The 12339-nt window shown below is 33.7% G+C and overlaps 3 protein-coding genes across 3 annotated transcripts in view; 2 read left to right on the top strand and 1 right to left on the bottom strand.

Moving 5' to 3' along the window:
- The window catches only part of LOC149900250 (leucine-rich repeat protein 1-like), a 100427-nt gene that overhangs the window by 2726 nt on the left and 85362 nt on the right, over positions 1 to 12339 (top strand). The gene's annotated exons all lie outside the window — the stretch shown is intronic.
- LOC149900262 (46 kDa FK506-binding nuclear protein-like) lies at positions 312 to 8919 on the top strand. The gene is made up of 8 exons (XM_090112839.1): positions 312 to 495; positions 875 to 1102; positions 1725 to 1924; positions 2587 to 2732; positions 3176 to 3410; positions 7154 to 7324; positions 7657 to 7829; positions 8820 to 8919. The coding sequence occupies exons 1-8, from the start codon at positions 486 to 488 to the stop codon at positions 8899 to 8901; spliced, it is 1245 nt and encodes a 414-aa protein (XP_089968965.1). The 5' UTR covers positions 312 to 485; the 3' UTR covers positions 8902 to 8919.
- Positions 10291 to 10958, bottom strand: LOC149900261 (UPF0729 protein AAEL015238). Its single transcript, XM_090112840.1, has one exon. It carries the CDS (start codon positions 10756 to 10758, stop codon positions 10504 to 10506), a length of 255 nt encoding a protein of 84 aa, XP_089968966.1. The 5' UTR covers positions 10759 to 10958; the 3' UTR covers positions 10291 to 10503.

Raw genomic sequence — 12339 nt, 5'->3', positions numbered from 1 at the left:
AGACGCTTAAAGCATAAAATCTGCAATAGCATTCGATATAGTATTTATGTCTTCTTCACAGTCTTCATACCATAAAATTGTTAAAAACTACTACTACTACTTCAACTACTGTACTGCTTACTATACAAAAATGTCATAAAATTAGTTATTTCCATAAATAGTTTGATTAATTTTCTTATTATTTGATCCAAAAGACAAGTATTTACACAATTAAAAAAAATATATTGTCTATGCTGTAGCTTCGGCCGTCGGCGCCCGGCGGCTCGATAGTCGATGGTAAATTTGATTTATCGGTGACAGCCTATGGTGACAGCGAGGTTAATCCATTTTATTAAAAAACGGCTGGTGGTTCTTGTCGATAACTAAATATAAAATATTTTTAACCCCTGCTTATAGCTGGGTACAAAGAAGAAGATTAATTCTGATAAAATTACAAGTTTCCTAGTTTTGTTTTCTTGTGAATTCGTTTAACAAAAACCGGCAAGATGTTTTGGGGTGAGTACCGAGTACCGGCAACCATGTCACCACGTGCTACTCATAATATATTTGGCTCCAAATTAATATTTCTCCATGAAGTACATTAATGTGTTTATTAGATATTGAATAAACTACAATACTATGACTGTATTATAGTCAATCTGTATTATACGTATATATTCTTTGGCCACGTTCTTGACCAATGTGGTGGCAGAATTTATTTCAAACTGTGAACTGTCAGTATGTTCTAAAATAATTTAAAAATACCACGATGTGACTGTAAAGGGATTGAAAATGAATAATTCATCCATAAAAATGTAAAGGTTTAAGGTGAAAAAAAAATTGTCCTTTTTGAGCCACATGTGGATTTTTTATTCATCTTTATATTTTATTTTAGGTCTTATTATGGAACCTAACAAAAGGTACACCCAATTGGTGGACAAACCTTTCCACATTTCGCATGCAGCGATGGACATATCCACAGGTGATAATGAAGCCTGTCAGGTCATGGTTGTAGTTGATGGAAAGAACTTCCTTGTATGCACATTACAGAAGAAGCAAACCATTCAAATGCCCCTCGACCTGTACTTTAAAACTGGTGAAAATGTTGCCTTTTTGACAAATGGTAAGTTTTAGATTTCTATAGCTGTGTACTATAAAAATATAATTTTTGTGAGTGTGTGGATGTCTTACTTATTAAGAATTCCGCAAAACAATTAATGAAGGATATCAGCATAATATATTGTTTATAATAGATGTATTATAAGTTTAGTTCCTGATTTTATATAATTTATGCTAAGAATTATGTACGAAGAACTCGTATGATAGAAAAATAGCATACCTACTATTATCTTAATATATATAAATCTTGTGTCACAATGTTTGTCCTCAATGGACTCCTAAACCACTTAACCGATTATAATAAAATTCGCACACCATGTGCAGTTGATCCAACTTGAGAGATAAGTTAGTATTTCATATAATGCTATTGCATATAAGTGAAGTCCCATGTCCCCTAGTGGGGTAAGGGGCAGATGCATCTGTTTCACTGATCGATTTTCTTTAGGGACAAGTAGGTGATCAGCCTTCTGTGTCCTACCAGACCAAGATATTTTTTTTTTCTTCGTCTCCACCGGGAATCAAACCCAGGACCCCTCGGTGTTACGCTCACGCGTCAACCACTGTACCGAGGAGGCGGCTATTGCATATACTATCCATGTATAATGAAAATTAATTAAAATTCACAGGTAAATGCAATGTACATTTAACTGGCTACATCGATCCCGAGTTTGATGAAGAAGTCTCCGATGAAGAAGGTGATGAAGAGGAGGAAGAAGCTGATGAAGAAGCTGATGAAGAAGAACAGGAACAGGCACAGAAACCAGCCAAGAACAAGAGAAAGCTCGACACTAGCACTGACTCCGCCACTAGCTCTAAGAAGTCCAAGGTAATTTTTCATATACATCCATATTAATATAAATGCGAAAGTAACTCTGTCTGTCTGTCTGTTACTCAATCACGCCTAAACTACTGAACCAATTTTCATGAAATTTGGTATGGAGATATTTTGATACCCGAGAACTTTTTATCCTGGGAAAATGACGCAATCCCGGAAATCCCACGGGAACGGGAACTATGCGGGTTTTTATTTGACTGTGCCGGCGAAACCTAGTACTTTGTAACATTTTTAAAGAGAACATTTGGTTACTAGTAATTACGTTTATATTTTTTTTTTTTCAAAAATTTCAAATTTCTTAATGAATGGTAATGGTAAACCTGTAGCAGGATCTCAACTAGCGTCTAACCTATATGATTAATTAAAATTTAAAACTAAAGCTATTCATACATCTATAGATCATTACATTTATATTTATACAGTTGGCTTTTCTTTTGTGAAATTAATTATCTTATAATATAAAAATGAATCCCAAAATGTGTTGGTAAGCGCATAACTTGAGAACGGCTGAACCAATTTCGATAATTCTTTTTTATTATATTCCTTGAAGTACGAGGATGGTTCTTATGTAGAGAAAACATAAATATGTACCACGGGCCAAGCCGGGGCGGACCACTAGTTGTGCATAAAAGTAAAATAAAATTCTGTTTTAGAAAGGAAAGAAGGCAGCTGCTGATGATGATAGTTCAGATTCTGACAATGAAGATCAATTGCAAAAGTTTTTGAATGGAGAGGACATTGACAGCGATGAAAATGATGAGTCCTTCAAAATTAACACATCCACAGAGGTTGATGATAGGTAAGAAAATCATCTTGTTTTTGAAGTGAAAATTTCTTTAGCAGCGTTGGATATAAAATCTTAAACTCGCGTCAGGACACGTGGCCTGATCGAAAAAGCGTAAGACGGTTTTTTTTTAAGCCCTTATATTCCATGCGTAAGACGGATACCATTCCAAAATATCAAACATGCTGAACGTTAATAATCAAGTTTTCACTTCTGCTGGCACTCCCGGAGTGCAACCCGTCTTTTTTTTGTAGATCAGGCTATATGATTTCAAAGTAACATATTATGTTTCAGTTTATCTATTGTTGTATGTATGCTTAAAGAAGTGCAATATGTACCGTATTGCACTTCTTTACAAAATAATTGCAATAATTCTAGTGAACTGACACTCAATATTGTAAATTTCCTAGTACACTAAGCTAAAACTTTTCTATAATCAAAACATCAATTACCAACAGTGATGAAGAAGAAGATGATGATGATGAAGAGGAAGAAGCGGAGGATGATGAAGCGGACAGTGATGATGATGAAGAAGAAGCCGACTCTTCCAAGGCCGATACCAGCATGGACACCAGCAAGGACGACAGCCAGATCGATATGAGCAAGCTCACAAAGAACCAAAAGAAAAGGTTGAAGAAGAAACTGCAGAAGGAAAAGCAGGCGCAGGGACAAGTGAATGGCGTTGAAAAGAAGGTAGGACGAACAAAAATCTGTCGGTTTCACTGTGATTTTTTTGTTGACTTAATCAACAATCAATGTTCTTCTACTTAATAATATTAATATGGGCAAGTCTCCGCAACTCGAAAAGAAGGTAGGATGAACAAAAATCTGTCTGTTTCACTGTTATTTTTTTGTTGACTTAATCAATAATCAATGTTCTTCTACTTAATAATAAATATATGGGCATGTCTCCGCAACTCGAAAAGAAGGTAGGATGAACAAAAATCTGTCTGTTTCACTGTGATTTCTTTGTTGACTTAATCAACAATGTTCTTCTACTTAATAATATTAATATGGGCATGTCTCCGCAACTCAACATCAATTGCATCTTTTGCGTGAGAGATAGGTGTGGGAAAACAGCTAAAACCTATTAAATCTAGCTCTCTCTATACTTTGCAACCACTATACATTCCATGACTTGAGCTGCCGTTTTCTTGGATGCCATACTCGCTCTCTCTGTCGGTGATCCCCAAATTCAGATGTGTCTTGAAGGGTCCGTGTTATCATGCGTTGTTGCAGTCTGCACAAGTTAATTATCCGACGGGCAAGTCTAGATTCTATGTTTGATAGGTCTGTTGGTCCCTTTGTTTGTGGTTGTCAGTTTGTCAGGTTGTCTTCTTTTATGGTGACTCCTCCTTTTCGATGCAATTATTGGATCAGATGCTATTAGCATCCAGTGCACAATGTCAGTATTTGTGTTGATCCTTGACGTTTTCCTCTCATGAAAAAGTCGTAAACTTTTGTATTCTTTTTGACTGGTTTCCAGCACATCATCTGAAAATAAGCCCACGGGCAATGGTAGCTCCTTTATTATGTCTGCACCATGTAAAAGGAGTTTGTGCACAGATGCGCTCATTTTATACCAGTTATACTGGTCTATGCACATTATCGCATATCATGCACATTATCTCGATCCAGTACTTTTTGAAATTTTAACAATTCACGTTAAATCCGCATGACAATACACACAGAATATTGGAAAACCTTTTTATTATTTCAGGATTTAAGCCTGTAATGTATTGACGTCTGACATTTTTGCGGATTTTACGTTTAACAGACCATTATTTATTTTGGAGATTTGCTTGCTTTTTTTTGCATACGTTTTAATAAACCCCAGTTTCAGACTTTTAAAAAATTTCGCCTTTTATTAAAGCATTCTCATGTCGCTTCGAACGTTTTCAAGCTGTTAGTGGGTTTCATAACTGACTGCACTGCCGTTTTCCAGTCAAAAACATCGACTGTATCTAATTTCACAATAGTTGCATGGTGTCTCATAATTTATATATACTGTTCTGGTGATATAATGACCCCACTTTTCTATGATCCTTTTCAATATTGCCAAAAACACGATCAGCGGGCATGAAGGAATGCCCTGTGACTGGAAAAACGACTTCTGTTGATTTTATTTGCGGTTTTGATAGAATCCATTTCGAGAGCATCCCGAGAAGTATGGTATTTTTGTTTTGCCCTACGCATCCATCAGCAACCAATTCAATTCGTGAGATTGTGGTCAAATCTGTTTTATTTAGACAATCATACACCACAGACGCTATTTCATTGGAACCTTTAGCGTGAACGTCCTCAGTCCATGCGTAGCTAAAACACGTTGTTTTTCGTGAGAGGATCCTTAGCTACCTTAACCTCCTCCTTAACTACCTTCAACATTGTACAAGTATTGTATTGTATTTTTAAATTAATATAAAACAAGAGCTCATTTTTTATTAATGATACACTACTTCTGTTTCTTTCTTCTCGCCACTTCGAATTCATAACCGAAGATATTCTTTCTGTGAATGCCGAAGTGGCGAGAATAGCGAGTAGGTATGAAATTACTTTAAATAAATTTGGTAAGTAATTTTCAGTATTTTTTTAAAATATATGCTGCCATTTTTGGCCTGTAGTTTTGTCAGTAAAGTCACTACAGTCTTTTAACCCTTATTTCGACAGAGAAGGTGATAGTAAACTTATTTAAATTTTATTGTATAACCTAGTTTCCATGGTTTTTCTAAACCTCCAAAAAAAGAAAAAAAAAATCTACCCCCCACCCTTATGGAGAAAAGCGATGTCCGCCACACCGGACATTATCGAATCTTAGTAAAAATGACTGGTCCGTCCTAGCGGACTTAATCGAATACGTGAAAGAAGTTGCATAGTATAAAGTAAAAGAATATAATAGTAAAAAGGCCTTTATTTTTTATAAAAGTACAAAGAAACTGTGAAAAAAAGTAATCTAAAGGTGAACGTACTACGGGAGGATCTTCAACTACTGCAGTATCTTCTATCTGGGCTCTATACAAAAAGGTACTCTGTTTCCATTTGTAAGAGAGGGAAAGCTTTTGAATTTGCTTGGGTCTCTTTTTTGTCACAACTGATGGTTCTCTGAGTCTTCTTTTTCTATGCACAGGTGTTGGCAACGAGGGTAAAGACGATATAGAAGGTAGTTTGCAAAATTGGGTTCCTGCGACTGGTTCAGGAAAACTTGCTCTATATTTGGACTCAAAGGCGTCGAGAAGTCGTATGTAAAGGTTAGGTAGATAAGAAGTATCTAACAAGTTGATAGGTACTGAGAATAGATGTAATGTTTTGGTAATACCGACAACTCAAATCTTTTACCTTTCATACCATATTTCGACAAGGTCCGCCGTGACGGACAAGCTGTAAGACACAATAAATACAGGTGTTTCGACGAAGTCCGGTGTGGCGGACAAGTGAAAAACTCGATAATTATTAAGAATAACGTAAGCAAAAGCTATGAAATCGTATTATTTGAACGTTAGTAGACTAAATTCACAAAAAACAAATAAAAAATCTACTCAACATGGGCAAAAAATAATATTTTTTAATAAATTACCTGAAAGACTTTCATTAGTGCGCAGTTTCGCCGACATTTTTTCGCCAACTGTCAAACTCTGGGTTATTACACGCAAAATTTATTTTTCTACTAAAATTTGATCGACCTCCCAATAGCTTAGTAGTTTTTTTGTTGCAAAAATAGAATTAGACGGGGCGGTGGATTTTTTTAAAGTACTTGTCCGGTGGTACGGACAAATTCGAAATAAGGGTTAATTTAGCAAAGATTTTATTCAATATCGCTATTTCAGAGGATAGGTCGTCCATTTTGATACTCAATTTTTCTTGTTAATTTAGAACTTCTAATATTATCTCTATTTTTGGATTTTAAATAACCAATTGCTTTCACCGAAATCAAACCATTTATTAAGATAGTCTAAACATTTATCAAGAAATAACAAAAAATTCTTTTGAATTCCATAACTTTCTATAGGGGATTTTGCTTCTAATTATTGAACATTTTTTTGGTTTCGTAACAAAAAAAAAAATATCTTTTTTACGTTGTTCTAGAGCCGATTTTAAAATTGACATAATATTATATACATCTATGACTGTGATGTTATTGCCTTCAAGTTGTTTAACAGCTTAAGAGGAGGCTCCCTAAATTTTATGTGAATATGCATTAATATTCTGAAACAGTCACACTAAAGTACATACACACATATATACATACTAAAGTTCAATTTTGATTGTATCAAAATTGAACTTTAGTATATGATTTATTGGATCTTTTTCTTTCCATGTAGTTCCATGCAGTTAGTGTAGACTACACCCCTCATATATTGAAAATATTTCACACCCAATGTCGTGTCGCGGAAACTTGCCCCTATTAATATATTAATATTTATTTTTTACAATTTCTAAAGGAAAAGGCAGAACCAAAACAAAAAGCTGATAAGAAGAAAGAAGCTAAGAAAGAGCAGAAAGAAGATGCTGCTGTCGAAAAGAAAGAAAAGAAGTCGCTCAGTGGAGGTGTGTTCATTGAAGATGTGAAAATTGGAAATGGGCCTGTTGCCAAGCCCGGCAAAACTGTAATGGTGAGAATTTATCTCTTTTATCTTTATGAAATCAAAATAATTCCATTTTTAGTTTTATAGCATTCAAATGCTTTATACTTAGATGTTAAATTTTAGAGTAAAAAAAATATTTTCTATTCACTAATTTTTTCTATTCTTTAAAAATTTCCTCATCCATGAATATATCAAAGTACCTACATGTATTCAGTGTTTATTTTACCTTATAATGACTTTCTTTAAAACGATGAGGAAACATTTTCAAATATCTGTATAATTTTTTGTGCTATGTTTGTTATTTAATGCGTATTTTTATTATGTTCTTCATACAAAAACATTATCATTGGTCCTTGCAGGTATACTATGAAGGCAGGTTGAAGCAGAACAACAAGATGTTCGACAACTGCCAGAAAGGGCCTGGTTTTAAGTTCCGCCTCGGAGCCAAGGAAGTGATCTCCGGTTGGGATGTAGGTGTCTCCGGTATGAAGGTTGGGGGCAAGAGGAAAATCATCTGCCCACCTGCTATGGCGTAAGTTTTATTTGAACACTAGCTGCTCCGCGCGGTTTCACCCCCGTGGCTCCACCCCTGTTGGTCGTAGCGTGATGATATATAGCCTATAACCTTTCTCGATAAATGGGCTATCTAACACCGAAAGAATTTTTCAAATCGGACCAGTAGTTCCCGAGATTAGCGCGTTCAAACAAACAAACAAACTCTTCAGTTTTATAATATTAGTATAGATATTGGGGAAAGAGAGGGGATTGCAACTCTCGATTTTTTTCCCTTGTCCCCATGATTTTTGTACGGCGTTGCGGAATAATGGATTAAAAGCAGTATAGCAATAGTATGACACAGATGTCGTACATGGTCAAATGACCAAATTTACCCCCGGTAACTCTCGGAAATTAAATAAAAATTCCGACTTTGTGGACCACCATTTTTGTACGGCACTGAGCGGTTTCTTATTATTTTTAATGGATCTATCGATGGTTAAGAATGCCGTACAAAAATATATGACCAAAATTTACCGAGTCTACCTGTACTTTTGAATTCTCATCTGCACTCAGTTGGACAGCTTACAAGTGACGGCATAGTGATGAATCTTATTATTTTATGCTCTTCTATCGTTCTAGATATGTCCCCTGGTGGTTCATTTGATCCATATTTTTTTCCTATGCCGGCCTGTAGTCTATTACTAAAATAGTTTGTTACTAAGTCAAATTTTGTATGAATAAAAAAATTATACAGCATAATAACCTATTAGAACATATTATGTAAAAGACATCCGTTTATATGGAACTAGAGGTCCGCCCCGGCTTCGCCCGTGGTACATATTTCGCATTAAAAGGTAGCCTATGTCCTTTTTCGGGTATCAAAATATCTCCATACCAAATTTCATGCAAATTGGTTCAGTAGTTTAGGCGTGATTGAGTAACAGACAGACAGACAGAGTTACTTTCGCATTTATAATATTAGTATGGATAGAATGATTAAAATAAAATTATACCTTTATTTCAGTTATGGAGCCAAAGGATCCCCTCCAGTTATTCCACCAAACTCAACATTAGTATTTGAAGTTGAACTGAAGAATGTCAAATAAAATATTTTTAAGTGTTGATTATTACTGTTTGTTTTAAATATGTTTAAATGTCGCGCCTAGTGCGAAGTTACTACAATGATGCCATTTTATATGCTCTAAAGCATCTTTTATTTAACATCATGTTAGGTATCTGTATTCCATACGTGAATAAAATTGCCAACATAAAAAATCTTTGTAATTACAAGTAAAGGAGTTCAATCACTTTGTATGAGTGTTAGTTTCTTGATGGTTTCTTGTTGTGTATTCAAGTCTTTGCATTTTCATATTAATTTTAATAAAATTTGTAGGCTTATAAGATTTCTGTAATCATTCTCTGAGAATTTCTTAATAATGAGGTAACATATGATTGCATCAGATGATGATTAATTATCTATGATTTATGTAAAAAAACATATCGCAATTCATCATTTTTACAACTATTATGAAGTGTAAGCTGAACCAAACTTCTTCCCAATTTGGTTAACCTCCTTTCTTGTAACTATTTTAATACTATTTTAATTTTGAATAAACTTAATTGCCATTTTATTCACACGCCTACTTACATATATACTTCATTTATTTTTTTATCAATGAATAGTTAGTAAGGTGCCCTGTGAGGAGTGCTTTCTAGCATTAAGACTACATAGGCTATAATGTAAAAAATAGTGACCATTTCATTCTCATAATTATAAAATAATAGTAAATAATAAGAAAAATTTTAGGAAATCAATTTAAATAAAAGTAAATTTGACAGTGTAAACAAATTGGACATGGATGAAAAAAATTTTTTCAGTGAAATTTCAATCTGGTCAGGTATTTTAGTTTAAATATAGTACAGGACATTAACTATAAGATACTGTAAGCCTTAAGTAAGTGATACATAAATAAAATAATTCAAAATAAAATAGGTTTTTTATTTTTCCTACTAAATGTTTATTAGGAAAATAAGTTTAAAATTTCTTTAATAAAACAAAATGCCTACCTAATTTCCTATCTTATTATAGGGTTTTAAGATTTACCAATACTCAAGTTTAGTGCACAAAATTCGTTTGAAAATCAATTATGCTGTTCATCATCACTAGCCTATATTAATTATTGTTCCTATTTCTGAGACATGTCACCACAAAGCAGATACAAGAAGAGATGGCTGTGATTTTCTATATAGAATCACATGAAGCTTGAACTAGAATCTGTGACATCAGGACAATACTGATGGCATGGCAACCTTGCCTACAGCATCTTTTCTTTGTATCTGCTTTGTGCATGTCACACATTATCAAGCTGATTCTTAGACATGCTTGTTTCTATCAGAGTCAATAATTACTGTTGATATGGAATAAAAAAAGGGCAAAACGAAACTGTAGTAAATGCTATAAGCATGTTTTACTTTAAAGCAAGAAATAAAATGCATTATGAAATATTATAATAATATATTACTTAAATTTACAATAACCATTATCCATTGTTCTACAAACTTCTTGCTGTTGACTCAAATCCATATTGTTACACGTCAAGGTAATATAAATCAAGGTCATGGCCTATTAAAAATGCAGACTGGACAAATGACTGTTCAATAATATGTATATCGAAACTAATAAATAATAATTTAAATTTATTCAACAATCATTCGGACTTTAGCCTTACATCGGGGCTTTGTTTACTGTCACTTAATTCATTCTCGGGTTTTTCAGTCACTTTATTATCTTTCTTCTTAAATGCACAAACGCCACCTTCACATTTGAATGGGAATTCTGTTGTTACATTGCCATCAGCATCCTTCACAGCCCATGGATTCCAAAAGCGTAGAACATACGGTTGAATAAATTTATGCCACAAAAACAGCAAAACAGGAATTATGAAACAAGGAACACACACCATCTTCAATTATTGATGCTAATTATTGTAATCAATAGAAAAGAAGGCTTGACTTAAAACAATTTCTGATTTGCACTCGAAACCTGATTATTATTGCTTTTACGCAGAAATGATTACTGCTAATCCTTATTATTGAAATCGCCAACACGATTACTTTTAAAAATTGTAATTCACTAAAAATTTTGTTTTGACATTTATCTGTCAGTAGTCATTTGACATCTTGTGACAAGTTTTGTTTTTATTGTCAGTAAAGATAAGATAAGATAGATACCACAGAGTACACATTATTATGATAGATACCAAGGCTTGAGTAGAGTCTGTCTAAAAAGTCAGTTTACATGGGTAATTTAAAGGGTAATTTTAAAACGCAACCTAGCAACACTGCAAATAATGTATAGTTTATACGTACAATCTATAAAAATATTTATATTAAAATTTGATAAAAATATTAAAATATTATGATAAGTGATTTAAAAATATTTGAGTATCTTTTGAATTTGAATATCTTAATAACCTTGTAAATTATCTCCCTCGCACTACTGCTCAAAGGTTTTGGCATTTTATACGAATATTAAACAGGAAAATCTAAAAAAATAGAGAAAAGCTAGGTTATAATTTACAATTTTGACAGCACCTGCAGGGTTACCAGTATAAGTTTTTAAATTTCTACTCAAATTACCCATGTAAACTGACTTTTTAGACAGACTCTAACAACGGGTCCACACTTAGATCAATAAGTTTTCATCTAAGGGTCCACATGACACAATCAATATGATCAATAATTATTATGCTTTGCGAAATTTTGTAGAACAAAAGTTTAAATTACAGATCCCATGAACCATCGTCCACGAGTGACGAGACCATAATATGGCGTACCGCGTTAAGTGGGCGTAAGTTAATCCATGAATTTTGAACGCTAACAAAGTGTGAAATGGAAGGAATGTAAACATAAATGCGAATGTGTGCGAATAAGATGAGTTATTCAAAAAAACATACTCATTCGTTTATCTCATACATTTAAATTTTTAATCGAAAAATTTAATCGCTTTTCACTTTTACAAATAATTGAATTAAATACGCTAATTGTAAACTGCTTAGAATATTGGCGAAGGAAACTTTTTTTTTACTCCAAAAAAGTCAGAACATGCTGCAGCTCAGTGAGCGCAAACAAATTTGTTTGGAACGTATTTTCCGATTTATCCGAAATACGATTATAAACATGATATACTTAAAGACAACTTTATGTTTCTACTCAACAGGTAGTGAATAGTATCGTATTAGATGCTTGATATCTTATAATCCATACTATCCATACTAATATTATAAATGCGAAAGTAACTCTGTCTGTCTGTCTGTTACTCAATCACGCCTTAACTACTGAACCAATTTGAATGAAATTTGGTATAGAGATATTTTGATACCCGAGAATGGACATAGGATAAGTTTTATCCCGGAAATCCCACAGGAACGGGAACTATGCGGGATTTTCTTTGAATGCGCGGGCGAAGCCGCGGGCGGAAAGCTAAGTAGTAATATCTAAATTGACGTTAAATTATTAAAACCTGAAAGTTTTTTAAATTGGTA

This window comes from Colias eurytheme, chromosome 19 (assembly GCF_061535395.1).
Source record: "Colias eurytheme isolate Ceu_HAF_F1 chromosome 19, ilColEury1 Martin Lab GWU primary, whole genome shotgun sequence".
Taxonomy (NCBI): Eukaryota; Metazoa; Arthropoda; class Insecta; order Lepidoptera; family Pieridae; genus Colias; species Colias eurytheme.
Note: the sequence above shows the minus strand (reverse complement) of the source record. Positions and strands in the feature narration are given on the sequence as shown.

Coding starts and splice junctions, on each gene's coding strand:
- LOC149900261 (XM_090112840.1), bottom strand. CDS start 10,758: ATGGTGTGTGTTCCTTGTTTCATAATTCCTGTTTTGCTGTTTTTGTGG.
- LOC149900262 (XM_090112839.1), top strand. Junction 2,733..3,175: donor TCCACAGAGGTTGATGATAG/GTAAGAAAATCA, acceptor AATTACCAACAG/TGATGAAGAAGAAGATGATG. Junction 3,411..7,153: donor TGAATGGCGTTGAAAAGAAG/GTAGGACGAACA, acceptor CAATTTCTAAAG/GAAAAGGCAGAACCAAAACA.